General features: G+C 36.6%; 2 protein-coding genes across 3 annotated transcripts; both read right to left on the reverse strand.

Moving 5' to 3' along the window:
* Window positions 1-100: 100 nt before the first annotated feature.
* slc16a5a (solute carrier family 16 member 5a) lies at window positions 101-16348 on the reverse strand. 2 transcript variants are annotated; one of them, XM_051913873.1, is made up of 5 exons: window positions 15825-16348; window positions 13714-14162; window positions 9452-9595; window positions 7006-7827; window positions 101-1741 (listed from the first exon to the last, which is right to left on the reverse strand). In XM_051913873.1, the coding sequence occupies exons 2-5, from the start codon at window positions 14015-14017 to the stop codon at window positions 1476-1478; spliced, it is 1536 nt and encodes a 511-aa protein (XP_051769833.1). In that variant the 5' UTR covers window positions 14018-14162; window positions 15825-16348; the 3' UTR covers window positions 101-1475. The 2 variants fall into 2 exon arrangements, with proteins under 2 accessions (XP_051769833.1, XP_051769834.1); XM_051913874.1 differs by lacking the exon at window positions 15825-16348 and adding an exon at window positions 15355-15510.
* A 548-nt stretch (window positions 16349-16896) lies between these two features.
* kctd2 (potassium channel tetramerization domain containing 2) lies at window positions 16897-26147 on the reverse strand. Its single transcript, XM_051913878.1, has 6 exons — window positions 25513-26147; window positions 23309-23417; window positions 22503-22594; window positions 21789-21884; window positions 21328-21453; window positions 16897-20366 (listed from the first exon to the last, which is right to left on the reverse strand). The coding sequence occupies exons 1-6, from the start codon at window positions 25861-25863 to the stop codon at window positions 20337-20339; spliced, it is 804 nt and encodes a 267-aa protein (XP_051769838.1). The 5' UTR covers window positions 25864-26147; the 3' UTR covers window positions 16897-20336.
* Between the last annotated feature and the right edge of the window lie 83 nt (window positions 26148-26230).

The following is a 26230-nucleotide window of genomic DNA, read 5'->3' on the forward strand; positions in this document are numbered from 1 at the left end:
CATATAAACATGACCAAAAAAATGTTGGACTGTTCTCAAAACATTAACCCGTAACTGGGGGGTGGGTTTACGTAGCAAAAAATAAAATAAAAGTCCAAACAATAATTCTGCTTGTTTATTGATAGCAAAAGAAAAAGCAGAGCATTTATCTGCTTACATTATAGTATTAAATTTAAACTAAGTACAGAAATAAACTCTTTTATTGTAGTAAATACTTTATATTACACACTGTGATATAAATTATACTCTCACAGACCTTTACGCTTTTAGAAGCTGGTCACTTGCTTTGGCAAAGTAACAAAACAACAGAGCAACTAAGACGAGACCAACAACAGTTTACATGAGGAGTTCACATATAAATCAGCATTTGAAATGTAACACTTGTTCTGTTCAGCAGTAAATAATAATTCATGACACTCAATAAAAATGGGCCCTTTGTATACTCAGTTCAAACACTATCTCATTCAGTACTAATCCATGAAATTAACAACAACCCAAGGGAACATGTTTAAGTATTCTCGTACTCAAGCACTTACTGAGAACCAGAAGTCTTTGTTTTAATGCGTCTTGGTTAAATGGGGGTCTGTACTTGTACTGAGAAAACCTTAAGAGCCCATGTGCAATAACAGCAAAACAATTTTCTCCTGATTTGTTATACAGTGATGAATGTGTAGAGATATTAGATCAACAATCTTCCAATAAGGATCAGGTTTTTTTCAGTGCATGGGTTTTATGACACAAATGGTGTATAAAACAACACAGTGTGATATAGAAGTTTGGGGTTGGTAAGATTTTTTTTTTTTTTTTTTAAAGAAATCAAATTATTTTTTTATTCAGCAAGGATGCATTAAATTAAAAGTGATGCTGAAGACATTTATAATGTTACAAAAGATTGAAAATGTCTTTCAAATAAATGCTATTCTTTTGAACTCTATTTATCAAAGAATGCAGAAAAAAAATGTATCACTGATTCCACAAAAATGTTTAGAATAAGATTAAATAATAATACATGTTTCTTGAGCACCAAATTAGCATATTAAAATGATTTCTGAAAGATCATGTGTCATTGAAGACTGGAGTAATGGCTTTGCCATCACAGGAATACATTTTATAATATATCAAATAGAAAGCAGTTATTTTAAACAATATTATTTTTATCAAATAATGCTCTTTCAAAAATCTTACCAATCCCAAACTGAACGGAAGTGTAACTGGCAAAAAATTGAGGAAAATTAATATTAAAGGCATGAGATGAAATCAAAATTTCCTGACTTCAAATAGCTTAATTTCCTGGGCAAATAACTTCAACATTCTGTCATTTTAGATCAGGAATGAAGAAGTGATATAATTTTTACTTTTTAATTACGAGGACAGCATTAATGAATGGCAATGTAGTGCCATGGCATATACTGTGTAAGGCAAACCAGTGATGTGAGAATCTTTCCAAAAGCCAGTGTAAATAACTCTGATCCAGGTCATACATTTGTGACATTTTCTGCTTCTGATGATGGGCTATTTGTCTTGTCACCATCTGTAGGCACACTGCTGTACTGGCAGTCTGTGGACATATTGATTACAGGCTTAGCTGGAGACCCAGACGCTGGTGAACTTTTCTTCTGGGCTGCATCACGGGAGTCCAGCCAGTAAAAGGAAACCATAAGGAACAGAGCTGATAAGGCCACTGAGATGCTGCAGGCCAGAAACACATACGTGTATTGTCCAGTACTGTCCACAAGCATTCCTGTAACAGAGGTACAGAAATGTGATAACATTTAAAGGGTTAGTTCACCCAAAAATGAAAATTCTGTCATTTATTACTCACCCTCATGCCGTTTTACACCCGTAAGACCTTCGTTCATCTTCAGAACGCAAATTGAGATATTTTTGTTTAAATCCGATGGCTCTGTGAGGCCTACATAGGGAGCAATGACATTTCCTCTCTCAAGATCCATAAAGGTACTAAAAACATATTTAAATCAGTTCATGTGAGTACAGTGGTTCAATATTAATATTATAAAGCGACGAGAATATTTTTGGTGCGCCAACAAAAACAAAATAACGAATTATTTAGTGATGGCCGATTTCAAAACACTGCTTCAGGAAGATTCGGAGCGTTATAAATCAGCGTGTCGAATCCGCAGTTCGGAGCGCCAAAGTCACGTGATTTCAGCAGTTTGGCGGTTTGACACGCGATCCGAATCATGATTCGACACGCTGATTCATTAAGCTCCGAATCTTCCTGAAGCAGTGTTTTGAAATCGGCCATCACTAAATAAGTCGTTATTTTGTTTTTTTTGTTTTTTTGGCGCACCAAAAATATTCTCGTCGCTTTATAATATTAATATTGAACCACTGTACTCACATGAACTGATTTAAATATTTTTAGTACCTTTATGGATCTTGAGAGAGGAAATTGTCATTGCCCCTATGCAGGCCTCACGGAGCCATCGGATTCAAACAAAAATATCTTAATTTGTGTTCCGAAGATCAACGAAGGTCTTACGGGTGTAAAACGGCACGAGGGTGAGTAATTAATGACAGAATTTTCATTTTTGGGTGAACTAACCCTTTAACAGTTCCTTTCATATCTAGAACAAATAAATAAATAAATTATAAACCTATACACTAAAGGTCACAAATTTGGAATAATTACGATTTTTAAATGATTTTTGAAAGAATTCTGCATTTATTTGATCAAAGATACAGCAGCCATTACTCCAGTCTTCAATGTCAGAAATTATTCAAATATGCTCATTTGGTGTGCAATTATTATCAATTGCAATTATTGGTGCTCAATTGTTAATAATGGCTCTTATTAATATCAATGTTAAATATTTTTGTCAAAACCGTGATACATGTCTGATCACTTTTGATAGAGTGTTTAGTGTGCCCTTGCTAGAGCTGCACGACTCTGGATGAATTAAAGGGTTAGTTCACACAAAAATGGAAACTATCCCATAATTTACTCACCGTCAAGCCATCCTAGGTGTATATGTCTATCTTCTTTCAGACAAACCTAATCGGAGATATATTTAAAAATAACCTGGCTCTTCCAAGTTTTAAATGGTAGCCCAAAAAAGTGCATCCATCCATCATAAAAAATAATCCATACGTCTCAAGGGGGTTAATAAAGGCCTTCTGATGAGAAGTGATGGGTTTTTGTAAGAAAAATATACATATATATGACTTTATAAACTATAATAACTGGCTTCTGTCGTACACGAGTCTAGTTCTGGCGGAAGAGTAAACTCTGACCCGACACATGACATATCGACGAAGGTGGAAGCGCAGAGGATAGAGGAAAACAAAACACCGGTCATGAATTAGAAGTCCAAAATTAGAATTTTTAAAGAGAAATGTCAGAGGATTTCAATATAAGAGAATAGGAACTTGAGTTTGTTGCACAGCCCGATTTGTTTGAACCGAGAGAGGCATCTAAGATTACGATACTCCTACATGGAAGAGCAAGGATATTTTTAAATATCCGATTGTGTTCGTCTGAAAGAAGATAGTCATATACACCTAGGATGGCTTGAGGGTGAGAATATCATGGGATAATTTTCATTTTTGGGTGAACTATCCCTTTAAGAATCACAGTTTCAAACAGAGACCTATGGTTCTCCCATGATTCTGGACAGACAACTAAAAAAATAACATGAAATTTACTAGAAGTTATGACAAAATGTTATTTGTAATCAATACAATCGTTTCTACTCAATGTTTCTTTTTCTAATATAAGGTTGACCAGTAAGCCAAAAATATGTGTATTAGTAGCACTCCAAGGTGCTAGGCTGTGCTTGGCCCAACTAATAATGACATTTCTGTGTGAGAAAGAGCCGGGTAAGTTTGACCTGACTGAGAACACAGCCTTCGTTCCCACCAACACGCAAATCCAGATTAGTGCTTACATTGGAGGAGACATTCCATTCTTTTTACTCAAACAGAGGCACACACCTCCTCACTGATATCATATTGATTTCTTCTTTATGTATGGCAAGAATAGTTGGGAATGTCTTTAACATTTTTTTGGGGACTTTACATTTTTTTGGGGACAGTTGAGACGTGACAGGAAAAAACATTAATTTCCTGATCCGAGGCAGATTTGAATTCAGGATAAGAGCAGTTGGATTTTTAGTTAGTTAACGCATTATGTGCTCATTCAATTTTTTTTTTTACATCAGGATTTTAGGGTAAAATTGTTATGAATTTGTAACAGAAAGAGTTTTTTGTAAGTACTGTTAATGGTCACTACTTTTTAACTAAATGTTCACCACTTTAATGACATAGTTGCTTGCTGTAGTTTATTTTAAATAGTAAATATAAACAACAATAAAAGGCAGATGGTCATACAACTGTAGAGGAGGTTCAACTCAACACAAATCCAACTTTCACTTTTTAAAAAATAGACTTGACTTTACTTTTAAAAGTCAAGCTATGTTTGTAGAGTTGAGTGCTGCACAGTTTGAAATAATGAAATAAATAAACTTGAAATAATACAAATAAAAAATTGTGTATAGCACCTTTTAGCAAAAATAGCATAAAATAGCACCTTTTAGCATAATAAAGTGTCTCACAAATCATATATTAAAAAAATAAAACACATTAAACACTAAATGCAAGTCTATGAAATTAAGTTAAATGAGATTTAAAAAGAGATACAGATTCACCAGATCACCAGTGTTGTGACAACTAAAGTTTTTAAAGTAAAAAAGTTCTAAATAGGCTTTCAATAAATATTAGGTCACCTGAATGCTCCTGAATGCACAATAGCTATAAATGCAGTTTGCTTTCCAACTTTTCCAAAAGTATTTCATGTCAACCACCTTTTACATTACAAAATGTTCTTGTTTATCAGGGAGCTGCTAGACCTGAATCCCCTACCATTGATGAAAAGCTAGAAACGCCCTGCTATATCTATAGAAACTATACTTGTTGTCTCAAATCTAGGGCAGGAACAAATGTTGAAATACCAGCAAGACCACATTTAAAACTGTCCCTGTCTGTTTTCAATATCTGGAGTTTAGAGGCCTATAGATGTTTTTTGGTCTGTCGCTGCATTTAAGTCATGTTGGAAAGAATTTATGAGTCAGAATTATGAGTGGGAAACTCTGGATTTTCTTTGAGCTGCGAGTTTATGAGTTGGGGCATGTCATTGAAAAATCTCCAGCAAACGGTAAATGTTCAAATAATTAAAAACAGAATAAGCAAAACAACTGATGTTCATTCATTGTTCTTCATTTTCCAAGTAACCAAACAGATCTCGTCCCCCATTTACTATCATAGAAGGGAAAATAAATACTATAGTAGTCAATGGGGGATGTGATCTGTTTGGTTACTGACATTCTTCTAAATATCTTCCTTTGTGTTCAGCAGAACAAAGAAATTCATACAGGTTTGGAACAACTTGAGGGTGAGTAAATGATGACAGATTTTTCATTTTTGGGTGAACTTGAACACACCTGACTTGAACGTGACTTGACTTGACTTGAACACACCTGACGTCGTAATTATGACTCCCCAACTCATAAATACTTGTGTTCACCTCATTTGAGTCATACACATGATATGGTGCTGTCGACGTACAGTACTGTGCAAAAGTCATAGGCCATAACCAGCTTTGTTGTTTTAGCAAAGTTTTAATGACCATCCATATTTATTTTTTGGTCTTGTTTCGATAGAAACAGAAAATACAGGAAATATGTACACAAAATGTAAAAATAATTCTAAAACAAAATGGCTTCTTTAAGCAAAAATGAGTATTTAGTGTGACCTCCTGGACTTCTTCCAGTTTCTCAAAGAAGAAAAACTGAGAAGTTTTCTTGGCCTTCCAGTCCTTTTACATTCCATTTAGGTTTAAGATAGCCAGGTTCCTGCTATTGCTCAAGTGTAGGGAGGTCACTAAAGGCCACTTTGGCCTATCCACCTTATTCCTACGCCCCATGACTCTTTGCGAATTATGGGTGTAACTTCCGTTAAGCTGTAAACAGTCAGTGAAAGGCTCGCTCTATGAACGCAATTATACGTTTTATTTTTAAACTGGGTGCAATGAGATGACATTATTCTACTCACCCTTTAACCAACGAACATTAAAAGGACATTTAAAAGTGTAAAAAGCATCAATAAGGTACTTTCAACAGGCCATGAAAAAGCGCGATTCTTTCCACAGAAATAACGGACGGGTTAAATATAACTATAGTGATATATATCTGTATTATGTAATACAGATATAAAAAATGTTCATGAACTTCAGCATTGCGTGATACTATTTCAAAGGGATTTCCATCATTTTTCTAGATAATAAATTGTATTTACCTGTGAAAACAAACCTGGAAAGAGATGTGAGGCTTTCAGGAGAAAAACGAGAGATTCTTCGTGCATTCCAGTGAATGTATTAATGGGATATATATCATAAATTATATCGGGAGAACAGACCACAAATGTGCAGTATATGTTGTCCTTTTTCATACTATTACAGCAGTATGCAATGGGACAAAAGAAAATAATCACGAGAATAGAAAGCAGCGACTGAAAAGAGCTCTAGCCATAGATATTGCTGTTATAACGTTACGTTAAAATACCAACCGTTACGTTATTCTCATGATGTCTGAAAATAAAACATGAAAAAAAAATTGACAGCTCATTCAGTCAAACTGACGGATAAGCTTTATTTGTAGGGCAACCTTATGATTTGAAACGATTCGTTTTAGTCTCTCTTAATTGGAAGTTCCCCAAACCGGAAGTGGAACCCATAATTCGAAACGCAGTAGGCTAGTCAGGAATAAGGTGGATAGAAGTACTTTTTTTTTTTCAGATTTTTTCTTCTTTCTTTTTTTTAATACTGCATAAAAATTTCCTGTATTTTCTGGTTATATTCTAATAAAGAGACTGAGAAATAATTCTATATGGTCATTATACCATTGCTAAAACAACATCTAATGGAGGACTAAGACTTTTGCACAGTACTGTACATCACACATAATTCAAAACACAAAGTTTTCGTGTTACCTGCGAGGGGAGGTCCTATCAACAGTGTGACACTTTCCATGATAGACAGCAGGCCGAGCGCAGATGGGAATCGACTCATCTCCACTGTATCCATCAGGACGGTGAACATCAGTGAGCCTACCACGCTCATGGACAGCCCGTACATCAGCACATAAATTAACAGAACATGGAAACTGGCAGAAATGCAGCATATACTATTACTGAGTCCATTTATTATGAGTGCGGCTGAAAAAACGTAGATGTGTCGACCTTTAAACCAGGATAGGCTGAAGAGCACTCCGACGGGAGGCCGCACAAAGATGTTGACAAGGCCCAGGATGGAAAGCAGCAGGGCGGCTCGGCTTGGATCCATATTGTGAGCTGATGCATAAGGGACCAGGTAAATAAGTGGCACCACAAACCCCAGCATCATCCAAGTGATGCCCAATGAAAACACCCGAAATCGCAGGTTACTGCAGAAGAGGTCAAAGGCCATGTGTTTTCTGAGGAACGATGCAAAACTTTGACAGATGCCCAACGCACATCCCTTTTTGCCTGGGGGTCCGGCACCGTTGCTCATCACCTCTGACTTTCTGGACTTGCGAGGCCTGACCGGTCTCATGACAGCTCCGCAAACACAGCAATTGAGCAGCACAGCGCCAAGCACCAGAAAACTCCCTCTCCATCCAAGCTTACTCTGCAGATAGTCACCTAAAAATGGCAATGTAAACAGACCCAGAGCAGTACCAGTGGAGGACATCGCATTGGCAAAAGGACGACGGCGCACAAAGTAGTGGCCAAGTATGGTGACAGCGGGCTGGAAACTGAAACAGAAACCCAAACCTGTAAAGTAAACAGAGGACTATTATATTGAACTGACTGATGGATTACAAACTTGCTAAATATCTACATAACAAAACTGAAGTTCATTGTACTTTTGGTAGTTTCTATTATTTACTTACATGTCAACTATAATCAGTGTTGTTATTAAATGGTTTACTAATTAATAACCAATCAATAATAAATAATACTGTAACTGCATTTATTATTAGTATATAATTTAATAATAAATTAATAATCTATGAATAATAAATACATAAAATCAGTAACTGACTGTTGATAATAAATGCATTTAAATAACATTTAATTATGATTAAATTATGATTAAACAATATTATCTACAACCCGAATTCCAGAAAAATTGGGACGTTTTTTAAATTTTAATAAAATGAAAACTAAAAGACTTTCAAATCACATGAGCCAATATTTTATTCACAATAGAACATAGATAACATAACAAATGTTTAAATGGAGAAATTTGACACTTTTATCCACTAAATGAGCTCATTTCAAATTTGATGCCTGCTACAGGTCTAAAAAAAGTTGGCACAGGGGCAACAAATGGCTGAAAAAGCAAGACATTTTGAAAAGATTTAGCTGGGAGAACATCTAACAACTAATTAAGTTAACTGACGTCTTCAAACTATTTTGAAAAGAAAAGGAGATGCTACACCATGGTAAACATGCCCCCGTCCCAACTATTTTGAGACCTGTAGCAGGCATCAAATTTGAAATGAGCTCATTTTGTGCATAAAATTTTACATTTTCTCAATTTAAACGTGTTATGTTATCTATGTTCTATTGTGAATAAAATATTGGCTCATGTGATTTTAAAGTCTATTAGTTTTAATTTTATTCAAATTTAAAAAACGTCCCAACTTTTCCGGAATTCGGGTTGTAATAATTAATTATCTATAAAATAACTATTAACTAATATAATAATAAAATAAATAAAACAATGCTCATGTATTATTTACTTACAAGTCAACTATCTGAGCTATAACTGTAAATACATTTATTTATAATTTATTTTATTCATAATCATTTATCATTTATATTATGAATAATAATAGTTATAATAATAATAATAGTATTTATTGATTACCAAGTATTTATTAATAAAATATAAATTAAAATTTAATATAAATAAAAAAATATAAATTTATATATTTATAAAAATATATAAATTTTTATTTATATTAATAACAATCTATAAACTTATATAATAAATAATACATTTATTTATAATTTACATTTTTATTCTGGTCGTATCACTCTGCTTTTTGCTACAGTACATCCATTTTTAACATTTGGAACTATTTTTGTGGGTGGTCATTTTAATAAAATATACATAATAAAAACAGCATCTCGCAGTAGTGGTGTTGTACTGACTGCCTGTAGCCAAACAGCCATGCTGATAATAACCACAACAGGATTCTTGTGTGACATTGCTCAAGAAATAACCACATCATATTTGTATTCATATTCTTATTCATGTCAGGTCAGCCGGTAAAGTGCTTAGTGATAACACTTTATATAATCGCAAAGCCGTTCATGTAATCGCTGCTGTTGCTCTTTTACAGATCAAACAAGATGTCATAATCACTTATTCTGAGGACTTACTGACCTGTGATGACCCCAGTAGTGATATATAAGTCAACTATGGAATGTGAGAAAGAGCTGATCGCCATCCCTAAACCACTCAGCACTCCCCCAAACATCACTGTCGCCCGGCAACCGAAGCGATCCACCAGCACACTACAGAGAGGACCTGGAAGAAAAAATGCTTATGGTAAAAAAAGCTTTAATTTGAGATGGCTTATTCTGACGTCCCAGCATATGTCATAATCCTACAGCTCATTTTCAACAACCAGCTGCTCAAAACACCACCAATGAACTGCCTTGAACAATATAATACTGCCTTGTTCAAATATGTTAAGCTAATGTCAACAACACACAAGTAATTGGCACATGGCAGTTCAAGAGGTACACTTAAGTGTGTGTAATAGATGTTGGATCAAGCTGTTCCTCTTTTTTTATTACTACTACAACTGCTACAATTACTGCTATAAGCCAAATTCACAATGACTTTTAATTACCATATCTGCTGGAGCTAATATACAGTGCCTTGCTAAAGTATTCATAATTTTGTTATGTTGCTGCCTTATGTTAAACCACTTTAATTTAAAGGAACAGTATGTAATTTTTCGCTGCTAGAGGTCGCTTATTCAAAACGAAGGCGTAGCTTGATGACGCCTTGATTTTGCGGAATCATGGGAGGTGCAGTCTTCACGTCTACAGCCTGTGGAAAAGAATCCGATGTGACTAGGGCAGAAATCATATTCATGGATGAGCTAATGTATTAAAGATTTATTAACATTACTGTAGTATGTAGCAGGGTGGGGCTGAAAATCTCTAATGAGAGACAAGCGCGAGCGCGACACAGGGCTCGAAAGCAGTGGAGCTTTTATTATGCCGCAGACGACCGCTTCCGCTTCTTCCGGTCATGCATATGTGGGCGCTTACGCAGCGCTTATCATATTAGATGCATCTGTGTGTTGAAAGTTGTTATACTGCTACTCTGTGAGTTCGCTCGGCGGCTACTATGAGACACTTGTTGCACACTGCAGTAAGCTAGATTGATATTAGGCATGGTAAAACATGGTACTCGCTGTAAATAAAAAAAGAGAGATTTAAACAATAAGACTTACTGTGTTGAGCTATATAATAATGATTTGTTTTCTGTCAATGAATGTATTCAAACAGTGGCTCACCTGTCTAATAAAACATAATATACTGTATTAAAGCGTCTTTGGTGTTTCCATGATTTCTACAAAATGAAACTGGAAATCGAGGGTAACACGGTTATGATATCATTGATAGGCGACGCATGGACACGATCCGTGTCCTGGTTAAAATTGCTTATTTCTCTGGATTTAAACATTCTTGGAAACATTTGGGATAATGTAGGTACACAAGTCGACAAAATATATAACATTGTTCTAGTGGTACATTGCATAAGTATTCAAACTCAGTACTTAGTTGAAGCACATTTACAGCCTCAAGTCTTTTTGGGTATGATGTGATAAGCTTTGCCTATCTGCATTTGGTGATTTTTTTTTTGCCAATCCTTAGATCTTCTCAAGCTCTGTCAGGTTGGATGGGGAACATTGGTGGACAGACATTTTCCGGTTTCTCCAGAGATGTTTGATTGGGTTCAAGGCCAGACTCTGGCTGGGCCACTCAAGGACATTCACAGAGTTGTTCATAAGCCTCTCTTGCATTGTCTTAGCTGTGTGCTTAGGGTCATTGTCCTGTCGGGAGGTGAACCTTCTGCCCTGTCCAAGGTTCTGAATGCTCTGGACTAGCCAGATTTTCATTAAGGCTAACTCTATATTTTGCTGTGTCAAGCTTTTCTTCTACTCTGAGTCCCCCAGTCCCAGTCGCTGAAGAACACCCCCACAGCATGATGATGCTACCACCACACTTTACTGTCGGGATGGTATTGTGCAGCTGATGAGCAGTGCCTGGTTTCCTCCAGACATGACGCTTTGGAACTGAGGTTCATCAGACCAGAGAATATTGTTTCTAATAGTCTGAGAGAGTCCTTTAGGTACTTTTTTCAAATTCCAAGTGGGTTTTCATGCGTCTTAGGAGAGGCTTGAGTCTGTCCACTCTGCCATAAGCCCAGATAAGTAGAGTGTTGCAGTGATGTTTGTCCTTCTGTAAATTTCTCCCATCTTCATATATGATCATGGAGCTGGCCATCAGCTTCTTGGTCACCACTCTAAGCAAGGCCCTTCTCCATCGATTGCTCAGTTTAGCCAGGAGGCCAGCTTCTTCCATTAAGGATTATGGAGGCTACATGCTCCAGTGAACCTTCAATACAGCAGAGGGGTTTTTTTTGGTAGATCTGTGTCTTGATACAATCGTGTCTATGAACTCTACAGGCAGTTCCTTTTTTGACCTCATGGCTTGGTATTTGCTCTGATATGCATTTTCAGCTTTTAGACCTTTTATTGAGAGGTGTGTGCCTTTCCAAATCATACCCATTCAATTGAATTTGCAACAAGTTAACTCCACTCGAAGTGTTCTAACATCTACAAGCGAAATTAAAAATGCTCCTGAGCTACATTTCAAGTGTCCTAGAAAAGAGTATGAATACTTATGCAATGTAATTATTTCAGTTTTTTTTTTTTTTTTTTTTTTTTTTTAATACATTTGAAAAGTTGGCATCTGTTTTTTGCTGTCATTATGGTGATTAATGTGAAAAAAGGCCATTTAAAGTAGTATAACATAAGGCAGCAACATAACATGTGAAAAAAATGAAGGTGTATGAATACTTTCACATGGAACTGTAGCTGATATCAACAAATAATGACCACAACTTCCTTCTCACAGTGGAGAGAAAACACGTTTATTTATAGCATATCTACTCCATATCTACTTAATATCTCTGATTTTTTTAACACTATATGAATTGCCTACTTATGCATTCAGTGCAGTTGCCCGATTAAGAGGGTGACATCTGATTAAACAAAATTATGCATAGTGCTACTTTGATTTGCTGCATGTAAAAATATATGCATTATATTACTCACTCTCATGTCGTTCCAAACCTGTAAGACCTTCATTCATCTTCGGAACACAAATTAAGATATTTTTGATAAAATCCAATGGCTCGTGAGGCCTGCACTGACAGCAAGTTAATTTAGACTTTCAAACGCCCAGAAAGGTACTAAAAATATATTTAAACAATGCATGTGACTACAGTGGTTCAACCTTAATGTTTGGTTACACCAAAAAAACAAAATAACGACTTTATTCAACAATATCTAGTAAAGGGCGATTTCAGAACACTGCTTCATGAAGCTTCGAAGCTTTACAAATCTTTTGTTTCGAATCAGTGGTTTCGAGCGCGTATCAAACGAAATAATGGCCAAAGTCAAGTTATTTCAGTAAATGAGGCTTCGTTACATCATAAGTGTTTAGAAATTTCAATGGGTCACGTGACTTTGGCAGGGCTCCAAACCACTGATTCGAAACAAAAGATCTGTATATCTTAATTTGTGTTCCGAAGATGAACGAATGTCTTACGGGTGTGGAACGACATGAGGGTGAGTAATTAATGACAGAATTTTCATTTTTGGGTGAAATAACCCTTTAACCCTCTGGTAGTCTTTGGTCATCTGAGATTATTTAAAATGCTTTACTTAATCTGAATAGTACGAAACTTGGTGAATTTTGAGATTAATATTGTTTAGTCTCATAAAATCCCCCCGAAATACAAAATATTAAATACAAAATATACTAAAATATAGTACATATATTTCACACACACGGACGCACATACCGCACACACACAAAAAAATGTTTATACTTCTTGTCTTTGGTTCATTTTGACCACCAGAATCACCCCAAAGTTAAGAATACTAGAGGGTTAATAAAGGAGTATAAATTTATTGCATACAAATTACAGAGTGGCCGAGTTAAATAATTCGGTATTTAATTTAATTGTTAATTAATGTTTTTTTAATAAAATTGCTGCAAAAGTAACAAGTCTCTGGAGTGGAGGTATTTCAATTAAGAGGGACCCAGTGTACTATCCAGACACAAATATAAGAAAGCCATTCATAGGTTTATTCTCCCAAAAAGTGAAAACACTGTGACTTTCAAAACATTTTTTAAACAGCCTGATTTCACCACATTGGCTCGTAAGTTTTGGGGTGAGACTTTTTGTTTGTCTGACCAATGGAAGATGGGCAAAGTGTTTGGGAAACCTGTCTGAAAATCATTATTTTTGCAATTTTGTTTGGTTGTGCTAGTGGAGAAGAAATTACAAACTGTTAAGCATCTTCTAAACACCAACTGACTATATAACATCCTTACCTCCGGCGTGCAGAACTGACGTCATTATTGACGGCACCCAAGATGTCTCACTGTTACTGGCTTTAAATTCTTCCTGAAGATCTAAGTAGAAGATGCCAATGCAGGCTGGGAAGGCCAGTGTCAGAGCTAAGACAAGAATGGTAGCCACCAGGACCACCCATCCCCAGCCTCCATCTGGAGCATCGTAGGTAACTGGATGATTTTGATCAGAAGGGGGTCCTGGTCCTTGTTTCTCTCCCTCAGATTCAGGCTCACATAGCTCCCCTGTCTGCTCCTCCGTGCTGGAAGGTTGTTGAGGTGCCATATTTTCTTATATGATGGTAACCAAGTCACTGCCGTCCGGGTTTTTCCACCTGATCCGGGGGGCTTTGGGCTCTCAGCACCAGAAGAGCAGGGAAACACATTCTTGTATATTCTGCATCCTCAAAATAAACGTCCTTGCTACAGTCCTATATAAAAAAAGGAGGGGGCAATAATCTTATTAAACAAAGATACAAAACTGATTTTAAAAATAGAAAACTATGCAAAATATTAGGTGGAGATACAAAAGTAAGTTCTAGTATGAAGTTGTCAAACTCCTCTTTGTTTACTTTTCAAGTTCAGGTAGACCAGAGGGGGAAGGGTGCAATTGGTCACATTCACCATACAAATTTTTCAGTTTGTTTCATCTGTAACTGAATATTAACGAATTGAACATTTGTCTAAAACCTACAACACATCTGGATTTGGAGATAGTTGTTTTTCGTTCATGTATGAAAGAGTTTTTGAATGAATCTTTTAGTTGAATGAATCATTCTGAGTTACTGAAGTAATCTGAATATAGCACGAGCAAATAGCATTCAAGTGAGGGCTGTGAAGGAGCTTTTCATTGGATGAAAATTATTTATCCATGCACATTATTATTATTATTTTTTTATTCATGTGCCTTTAATCAAAATTTCTTCCCATCTTGCATTGACATGTCTCCTCTTTTTTGATGATGTTTACCAGTGCGAAGGCAGGACAACTAACATGAGATCACATCAACAGCAAACCACACCAATCCAACAATCCAAACATTCCCGATGGACAAAATCAAGCCTCGCCCTACATTTTTTCTTGTTTGAGAAGCAGTTTCACATAGTTATAAATTACAGTAGTGAAGAAAAGTCTAATGCAGCTTCCATTTCATGCCGACTTTAAACACCCTTAGGGACCGTTCAGAGGGAATGTGTTTTTGCATTCCACTGTGCTGCTTGGTCATTGTTTTTTTTATTTACACGTGCTAGATGGATGTGTTCGACCACTGTGCTCTCATCTTTTGTAGCATCTCACACAACAGTATTATAAAAATGCGGCGCTCAAATTAATAAGTTCAAGTTTCAAAAACACTTCTCTGACAATGAATTGCTTTTTATTTATTAGTCCTACACTACCCTGTTTTTCAAGTTTTTAAAGGCAAAAAATGTGTTCCCCGTGAATGGCAACTTTGGATTTGTAAACCCAAATTTTAGGGGAAGATAGAAACGAATCAGTTGAGTGAATGATTCACGAATTCAATGACTCAATCCTAACACATAAAAAAGACATTCATGTGTCGCCACCTGCATTAACGATGTAACACAGGGTCACTGAACGAACAGATGAAAAGATTCGACTCACTAGGATGATTTGATTCATTTTTGTTCACATGTTTCTCCTGCTCCTTTTTGTTCGGTGTTTTTGTTCCGTTTCTACAGCTGTTTTAGGGTCTTCTGTACAGGGTCTTCTGATGACATGATAATGACATTTCTGCTTTTCCGGAAGAAGCGACTTCAAGACAACAACAAAGAAACTAAAAGGAAAGCCGATGCGTACGTGTGATTTTTTTTTTCAACAAGAGCTTCGAAAACCTTAACCTTAAAGAAAAACATTAAGACGTGTTTGACCGGCCTCAAAGTCCTAAGTAAGCTTCTCATAACAAACAGTCTTTTATTGAAAGTACCTGAAATTGGCCACATCACCGGAATCTAAGGAGTCAATGTCAACATTTAATCCTGTTCTTCAAGCCCAATGTAACTTAAAAAAGGCGTAGCCTATTGCCATGCTCAAACACGGTAAAATTCAAAGCTTGAAAAACTAAACAAACGCACCTTTTAGCGCATTTTCAGGCATCCACGCCAGTGCCGCGTCTCTGTGCTGCGGAGGCTGCGGAGACTGTCATATCAGCGGTAGGAGGAGACACTCCGGGTGGGATCAGTTTTAGGCACCATCCGATTAAGAAAAACCTAATGTAACAGCCTGTTCTTTCACATATCGAACTATGACCACATAACACAAATGGAGAGAGCCAGATGAAAGTGGTAACGGCTCCTTTAACAGCAGCGTACACGTAGGGAAATTTGAGCACCGAGGCGTCGGCATGGCATGGCATTTCCTCTTGACTTTCCCCCAGAACGACTCGGTTTCATCCGCCTAGTAGAGCCGAGCTGAAGGGCGGGTTTCTGTATGCTGGCGTAGTTTAGCAAGTGTAACCCATAGACTGCATTCTAGTGCGTTTAGTCCATTCATACAACAAATATTAGGATTATTAAAAGAAAAATACCCCCAACAGTACTAGATTAAGAGGTAAGTACATAGTACTGATCCCATGACGCAATAGTCCTTTGCGCACTCAGCTTCTAAATCCAAAACAAACATTTTTCTCACCCAAAAACACGCTCAATTATATTTCCAAAATCACCATTTACAAGTGAAAAAAACAAACATATTATGTCAATTTTAATTTTCCAATTTTAGGCTATCACCTGAATTTAAGAGCAGCTTTCCAGTCGAGATATTTTAAGAAAATAATACACCCAAAAAAGAAAAGAAAAATATACAAGATGCAATAGAAACGAGTGGTGTCTGTCATTCTGCCCAACTTCTCCTTTTGTGCTCCATGTAAGAAACAAGTCGGGTTTGGTCGAAATTACATTTTTGTGTGAACTATCCCTTCAAATCAAATAGTATTATTTACAGGATTCCCATGGTAAAGAAACATCAGTGGATTTTAAAACCATGTTTTCCTTTTCAATACTGAATAATACAGGTTTTTTTTTCAAAGCTCTAAATATTAAAGTTCACAATATTGTCAAAAAGTTTTTAAATGGTTTTTACAAACTTTTAAACAATACATATTCAAAGTTCTCATATTTTTTTTAAACAAAATAAGCACGCCACAAGTCTGAAACACAAACACATTTTATGATAAAAATCATACATTATCATTTTGCAATCTGTACATTGCAAGAAACTGCATCAGAAGACAAACTTCAAAAATGAAATAAAAAAAAAATTTGAAAAGGACAGTCTGATCAAGACTATTCATTTCCAGAACACTTAGCTCCACAATCTCCATAGCCTAGTGACATATTTGACACTTTACATCAATACTATTGACAATGCAATACACCCAAAACATCTGATGAAAGAGCAGGTTTTCAGCACAAATAAATGCGTGTACTGTATGTTAAAGCATGCAGGTGTTATAGACTTAACATTATGGCAGGAAAAGAAAAATAAACTCTTCTGTTAAACATGGACTTTATTTTTTTTAACTTTTATCTGAAAACATTATGACAGATGTCTGCACTTTTGGCCGGCTTGAAAAAAGGCTTTCAACCAATGTTTTTATCAAATACACGGGGTGTTGCAAAAGCATATTTTGCCTCAGCAAGCAAGTTTTTCCACTAGTAATGTGTTTGATTTTAGCGATTTCTACATAACAGATAAAATAGGGCCAGATTTTCCACTTCTTAAATGTTATTAATACCATCTGTCAACTGTCCATGCACCAATTCACTTTTACAGTATGACAACATCCCAGCATATAACATTATATACTCAACACATTGCATGCTTCCAAGTTGGCGTTCAAAAACGTCAACCTCCTGTTTTTTCAGAATAGCATATATCTTTTCAAAAAGAAGATATCTTTTTGTCTATATATCTTTTTGTTTGATCTTAAACAACATGTGGTACAAGACCTAAAAGAGAATGACAGATTTCTTTAAGGAAAAGAGACACAAAGAAGTCTCACAGTCAAGTGCTGTAAAGCATCAGCAGTCAATGTGACATCCATATCAGTTTCCTGAACCATCTTGAATAAAACTTGAGACTGCGCATGACATTTTCTTTTGCCTCACATGGGGTTCAATTCTAAAAATAGAACAAAATCTCAAAACAAAATACACACAGTGAGAACATTATAATGCAGGGAGGTGCAAAAATTAAAAGTGCATAGGGGCAAGAGTGGAAAAGCTAAATACAGACGAACCACTGAAATAAGAACAATAACAAACTCAGGGGAAACGGGATTCACATTCAGTATCTGAGTCAAGGAACAGAACTGAGTTAGTCAAAACAACAAACATGAAATTTCTGAACCATCTGTATTTTAAGAAGAGTAATATAGGAGCGAAAACACGTAGGGCACGACAGGTCAAAGGCACAACACTAGACAAACAACTGGGCCGGAGAGAGACTTAAACAGTGCCCCCTAGACTTGAATCCAGGACTCTGCTTTGAAACCAGACTTGAAACCTATTTGAACAATGGGAATGTACAAAAGGATCCTGTGAGAGAGCCGAGGTCCGGTTACAGGAGCTTCATTGACTAATAATTGAGGCTGAACAAATAAACTCTCTCCAGGAGGGGGAAAACATTAACACAACCAAAGAAAGGGAAAACCAACGACCACATAAACAAAGTATACTGTAGCTCACAAACTCAAGTACTGTCTTCTTGATATGATAAACAAAAGGACATGAGTTTAGTGCGATAAAGAGGTAAAGTCCTTAACGGTATTTAGAGAGGAAGAGACAACACTTTAAAACACTGCAGACCGTAAAAACGTCACCTAAAGTCCACACACATGATGCCATCTTACACTGATCCCTAGATTCAATAGTTTATCAAAAGATATGAATAACCAAATAACCAAAATACAGCCTGGATACTGTTCAAATACTGACAATTTGTGATGTAGTCACAGTAGATTCAGAAAAACCACAATGTATTTATTAAAAAAATAAATAAAACAGGAGATCAATTTTATCTGCTTTTGTAGAGAAGGTTTTGGGTTAACAAATGAGGGCAACTTGTTTCAAAGACTGGGCTTCAATGTTAAAATGAAAACTAGATTTTGGAGGGGGGGAAAAGACAAGAATGTTCCACAATAAATGGAGCCCTTAACATTCAAAAACATTCCACTGACGTGATCAGACTTTGTTTAAACAATGAGTTAAACAGTTAAGTAGCCAAAATGTTACGGGGAGAGCTATATCTGAATCTAAAATGTCAGAAAAGTGTCAAAAGATGCAACAAAGAGCCACTAATGCAGTTTTGCCCTGACTCAAAACTTGTGGGCACTTTGTCTAACAACAGTCTCCTGAACCACCTGGGCTATGTTCGCCTGATACCTCTATACAAGAAGTCTCCTGTTTTTTTCCAGTCATTGACAAAAAGTTTGAAGGAACCACAACAAATTCACATCTCGGCGACCAGGCTTTAAAAAAAAAAAAACAAATACATTAGGGGTCAATACAGAACCTTCCCCAATCAAATAGAGAAACTATCTTGATAAACACACAGGAAAAAAAAAAAAAAACACTATGGTACAGATATTAACAATTACATGACTTGCATTCAGCCTCTTCGTAATACATATGTTTGTAATATACATAATCCTCACATGCCCTACAACCACATATTTCTTTGTTTGTTTTTTAATTTCCTGTTTGGATGCTTTGAAATATCCAGCAACAAGGCAAAAAATAAAAAAAAATCCAGGATGACAAAAATCAACCGGAGCGGATCAGAAATGTGAGACATCTTCACAGCGATGGACACGCGATTTTGGGCATCTGACTGGACAATTGGCAGTATGAGTTCTCCCTTCGCCTCTGGTCCTTTCCAGATGGGTAAATGGGTAGTTAACGAAAGAAACATGCCACTCTGAAGATGTTCAAATGCCGCTGTCTTCTTTTTATCCATTACGCCATCTGCTGTGCTTTTGGTCTGATCAGGCAATGGGAAGTGAATGCTGTAATGATGCGAATTTGGCTGCTAATGGTTTACAGTGTAAGTTAATGTGCTTGTTAAGAGAAGCTGTATTTACGGTCGGAGAAGTGAGTCTTTCTTGCACGCCGTTTGGAAGTCCTGAGGAGATTATGGTCATGTGGACGCAGCCGAGCCAACAGGGGAAACTGAACCCCCCTTTAAACATTTAAAGCCAGCAGCTGTAAAGATTATGATGATAATGACCAGGATATGAGGAGGATGATGATGATGAAGTCTGCATAAATAAGCATTAGGATGAATGATGAATCCTTCCCTGTAATCCTCTCTCTGAGCAGTCTTGCATCAAATGTAATGGTCTGAGGTTTAACCTCGGACGCATTTTTGATTAGTCGATAATAGCAGTGATAGTTAGTGGTGGTGCTGATTGGTTAATGTTGCAGCACTGCAGGGAGGAGGGGGACTGAATCCCCCACAGTGGAAAGGCACAAGGGAGGAGGGGAGGGTGAGGTGAGGGGTGGAGGGCTAATGAACTTGAAGTCAGCTGTATGGTGGAGGAGGTACTGGAGAAAGGAAGTGAGGAATGGGAGATCTGTGTAGGCTCCTCACATCCTAGACCCCCTCTCCTGAAGGATCTGTTGGGGAAACATGAGGACACCAATGAGCGACAAAATTTGTATTTTTTTTATTTTTTTATTAAAAGGATAGTTTAACCAAAAATGAAAATTATCCCATGACTTACTCACCCTCAAGCCATTCAAGATGTATATGACTATCTTCGTTCAAACAAACACAATCAGAGTTATATTATAAAATATCCTGGCTCTTCCAAGCTTTAGTGAATGGCGCTCCTGATTTTGAAGCCCAAAAAAGTGGATTCATCCATCATAAAAATAATCCACATCCTACGTCATACATTGCGTCAGAGGTCACTCTTCCACTGTAACGCGATTTACGTGATAGTTTTTAAATATGGATATTTTCTATTTTGCTTTAGATGGCTTTTACTAACCCCCTGGAGCCATATGGATTACTTTTATGATGGATGCATGCACTTTTTTAGACTTTAAAATCAGGAGACACATTCACTATCATTATAAAGCTTGGTAGAGCCAGGATATTTTTTTTAATATAACTGACTGTGTTCATCTGAAAGAAGATAGTCATATACACCTAGGAAAGGCTTGAGGGTGATTACATTGTGGGACAATTTTTATTTTTGGGTGAACTATCCCTTTAACTACTACTAATAACAATAATAATCATTACTACTACTATTAATACTACTATACTATTATTATTATTATTATTATTATTATTATTATATCTTACCTTATTTAATAACTTAATTTAAACTTTTTTGTAACAAAATATAATAATAATAATAATAATAGGGCTGCACAATTTGGGGGGAGGGTCAAATTGCGATTTTTCTGATAAAAAAAAAACAAAAAAACATCAAGGTTTGTTGTGCTTTTTTGTAGGGCTGCACATTATTTTTCTTATTTAATTTCTAATTTCATTAAAACTTCTTTAAAAATAGTTTTCAAAAAATATATAAAACTAAATAAGGTAATGAAAAAGAGTTCATCATACCTTAGCCTTCTCAGTGGGCTCGATAACAATTCCGTTGGTGGAGTTGTTGAGCTCCCGGGAAACGACGCACAGGAATTCGGCTTGGTCCTCGTTGCCATAGTTATAGGAGGAGCCGATACTTATGAGCTTGAGATAGACAAGTTGAGTCAAGTTTGTACCATAGCAAACAGATAAGCAACAAAAACAACGGCTTACGTAAGTCCCAAAGAAAGGTGTAGACATAGCCTGTCTCTCCAAAACAATGTACAGTATCTACAATGTGTTGTTCTTCTTAGGGATGAGGGACATGACTTATAAGAAACAACCTGATAAGACATAAAGGGGCTATCCAGAGATCTGCTGTATATCTGAGTTCAAATATGCTACAGTAGAATACTGCATGTCCAGACATTAGATCTGTACATATACCGGCCAATAGCACCACATATGACAGGACGTTGCGAAAAGAAAACAAAACCTACCTGTTCAAACTTCCATCCGTCTGACATGGTGGAAACCATTTGAGTGAGCTCCTCTTCTTGACATTGTAATACACGATACACATGTTTCACAGGGCCCTATAAAAACAATAATATTCCATAATGTAATAATAATATTAGGGATTAAAGCAGAATTCATTCTATGAAGGTGCACAGATTTTTAGAAATCCATTTAAGCCTAACCCTAACCCCAAAATGAAAATTCTATCTAGAAAGAACATACTCTTTTCCATACGATGGAAGCACACAGTATTTCATTGTAAGGAAAAGAGCAGCTTGAACATTATTCAAAACATCTTTTGCATTTCACAGAAGAAAGAAAGTAATAAGTTTGAAATGACATGAGGGTGAGTAAATGATGACAAACTTTTCATTCTGGGGTAAACAATTCCCTGAAGCAAATTCTCAAATTATGTCAATAAGTCAGTGCTTGCCTACAATGAAGTTTGTTTTATTATGTAGGGCAGCTGCCCATTTGAACATTGATTCAAATAAACTTCTCTTCGGTTCCTAAATAGTTTTGAATGAGGAATTCACATTCTAATAAAGAGTATTCCTTTTGGCACAGACTGCTTGAAGTTGAGGAATGAAACACTCCTTTTGAGTAATCCCAGTAATACTAGCAAATTGGCTGATTGATTGCATACAAAGAATCACAAAGTGTCCTGTTCCTCCGGCTGTTATTTTCCCACATACCTGAGACGTTCTGTTCTCATTGTCTCGTATTCTCTCCTTCACCAGCCTCACAAGTGACGCAATGTTGTAAAACTCAGCTTCCTCCAGAACACCTGCAATAGCCAGAGAATCAGTAAAAATCTATCATGTGGTTACTGCTTTGAAATAAAAAAAAAATATCTGGAAAAATACAGTCTTAAAGGAATGGTTCACACCAAAATGAAAATTCTGTCATCATTTACTCACCTTTATGTCGTACCAAACCTGTATGACTTTCTTTCTGCTGCAGTACACAAAAGAAGATGTTTCAACTGTATTTGTCCATACAATCAAAGTCAATGGGGTCCAAAATATCATTGGACTCCATTGACTTCCATTCTATGGACTTACTTTGTGTTTAACAGAACAAAGAAAATTATACAGGTTTGGAACAACATAAGTGTGAGTAAAAGATGTCAGAATTTACATTTTTTGAGTGAACTATCCCTTTAATGCTACATCCAAGCCAATAAAAGAAGATGATTAGAAATTATGCACTACAAGTAGACCAAATTGGTAACAAAACAAAACAAAACCATCATGCAATAATTGCCATCGTCACAATTTGGAGCAATGACTCACAAAAAAAAAAAAAAAAAAAAAAAACACAATTATTGGACACATAGACTGTAAGCCTTTCAATATCTCACCAGTCCTGCAGGAAATTATCTCTTACGTGAGTACACTGTGGTCCCTTTCCACAAAAAAAATTGATGTTTCTAAATGAAACTAGGTCATTACTGTTCCATTAAGAAGTTTTTGAGGGCAGCATGCCCAGATCATCTCACCCTCCTCAGCGAGGTTCTTGTTGATGATCAACTTTCCATGCCTCAAGTAGTTCAAGATGGGTCCGAAATATGTGGGATCCCTGTCAATCAAATATGCTCCTGTCTCATCCTGTGAGAAAAGACAACTAACAGTGTGAATAGTGTTTTTTGCAATTGCAATTCATAGTTTTGGATTTCCTTTACATTCACTGTTTTGGTCGCTGCAGTTAAAAGTGTTGAATCATTTGTAAAAACCCTCTTTGACAAACCACTGATTCCATTAACATCATGTCAATGTCACTCAAGCATCAGGTAAAGTAACGAGCAAATTAGAGTTGCAACAACAGCTTTTTTCAAATGAGAATCTTTAGTAATTTTGAAGCTGCAAACTGTGAATTTTTTTTTATATGAATTGACACCTTGGACAGGAAATCCTCTGCTGTACTGTGAAACTACTGTACACTACACCCTGCTGTAAAATACAGTTTAGGTTCATAGACAACTTAAACATGGTACATGTAGCTAGTTTAGAGATGGTCTAAGATGGTTATTAGTTGGTGCAAACTAGTAGACTTTCTTGGACCAGCAAGAAATCTATCAAAATCTACCAGCCTTAAAGGGTTAGTTCACCCAAAAATGAAAATTCTATCATTAATTACTCACCCTCATGTCGTTCTACACCTGTAAGACCTTCATTCATCTTCGGAACACAAATTAAGATATTTTTGATGAAATCTGAGAGGTATCTGGCTCCTCCATAGACAGCAATTTAACCACCACTTTCAAGGTCCAGAAAGGTACTAAAGACATCGTTAAAATAGTCCATGTGACTGCAGCGGTTCAACCTTAATTTTTTAAGTTCCAGAATGCCAACTCATTATTGGCCGACTCCTGCGTCAACATCACATGCATACGTCGTATTGCTAATGTGAACAACGTCGGCCAATACTGGGCCGGCGTTCTGACGTATAACCTGGAAACGCTGAATGTAAACAGCACAGGAGAGTGACACAGAAGAGAAGATATTGTTGAACAAAGTCGTTATTTTTGTTTTGTTTTTACACAAAAAGTATTCTCGTCGCTTCATAAAAATAAGGTCGAACCACTGCAGTCACGTGGACTATTTTAATGATGTCTTCAGTACCTTTCTGGACCTTGAAAGTGGTGGTTATATTGCTGTCTATTAAGGAATCATAGCATGGCAGAATTTGCATTTTTGGTTGAACTAACCCTTTAAGTCACTATGATATTAAAATATTGCAGTATGTATTATAAATGATTTAGCCATGCACATCAAATTTTTTTAATTCTTTTTTTTTTTTTTTATTCCCTCATAATCTTTAATCAAAATAAGTTCCCCTCCTTCTTGCAATGACATTGACCTCTTCTCTGATGACATGATGGCAGGACAACCTCACATGAGATCACAGCAATAGCAAACCACAAAGATCCAATGGACAAAACCAAGTCCCACCCTACATTTTTTCTTGTTTGAGAAGCCGATTCACTCGGATATACTCCACAATAGGGAAGAAAAGGTGGCCATGCTGGTTCTTGAACATTTTAACCTGTTTCTAGCTTGTCTAGATGGTCATTCACTTGTCATTGCCTGGTCCAAACTTGTAGACCATCTTGGAACAACACACTAGATAGCAGGTGGTCATCTTAAGGTGGTCAAGGTGGCTTATGGAACATAATAACCGGTGAACCAGATAATGACCAATTTAGACCATCTAGAAACCAGTTATATGTTTAAAAAAAAAAAAAAAAAACCACACACACACATATCTATCTTACAGGATTATTTCACCTAAAAATGAAAATTCTGTCATCATTTAATAACCCTCATCACACCACTTTATTTCTTCTGTGGAACATAAAACAAGATGTTTTGAGAAATATCTTTTGCTGTCCATACAATGGGAACCAATACCGTTTGGTTACCAACAATCTTCAAAATTTCTTCTTTTGTGTTCCACAGAAGAAAGTAAGACATACGGGTTTAAAACGACATGAGTAAATGATGACAGAATTTTATTAATTTGAGCAGCTGAGCTTTATGTATAAGTATGTATCCCAAGTGTGCAATACAAATGCATACATACAATCCGTTTATGTCCAAAATGTATTCATTTCCATTGTTAATGTTGCATACAGAAGAAAAATGACAGACTGATTCAATTTAAGTATTGAGACAGGTTTTAATGATGTAAACAGAGCATTACCTTATCTGAATCCAGATCTGGATCTTCCTGACATAATCGATACAGAAACGATTTAGGATCCCTGCAAAGGGTCTGTTTCGTTGTAACAAAGTAGGTTCCCCCGACATTCAGCCGAACCCACCGAGATCCTGGCTTCTCTGTGGCTTCTGATGATGGGGAATTGGGGTTGCTCTTCATAGGAAACCCAAACACAGCTCTGGAGCCGGAGACCCCTGGACTGGACAAGCCAGTCCGGGGCGGAATCACCAGAGTAGGGGAGGGGAGTCTCACGTTCACTGAGCCTCTGATTTCACAATGCTCGGTCTGCTCGATGATGCCAGTCGCGTTGGGCTCAACGTGCAACTCTGCCATGTTTTCGCAGCACAAACAGTCAGTTCCGTCTTGATCAGACACTAAATGCCTTTATTTAGCGCTCCGCACCGCGCTGTTACGCTAAACGGGCCGGGTTTACACGCGCTGATAACGACGACGACAAAATTGTTGCGGTGTGTTAATAACGCTCACGCGAGGCGACATCGCTTACAATGCCCTAAAACGCTATACTGATCCGTTTTGTTTATACAAACGACCCATGTAAGCTACAAATATTATGGGTGAGACTAAACATATCACTTCCCGGTCAAGTAAATCCATATGTGACAAAATAAAAGTCTTGAGAATGGTATTTTTGTTATTTCTTTATTTCAGACTAATGTTGGGGACATCGTTGTTATAAAAT

Source organism: Ctenopharyngodon idella, chromosome 12, assembly GCF_019924925.1.
Source record: "Ctenopharyngodon idella isolate HZGC_01 chromosome 12, HZGC01, whole genome shotgun sequence".
NCBI lineage: Eukaryota > Metazoa > Chordata > Actinopteri > Cypriniformes > Xenocyprididae > Ctenopharyngodon > Ctenopharyngodon idella.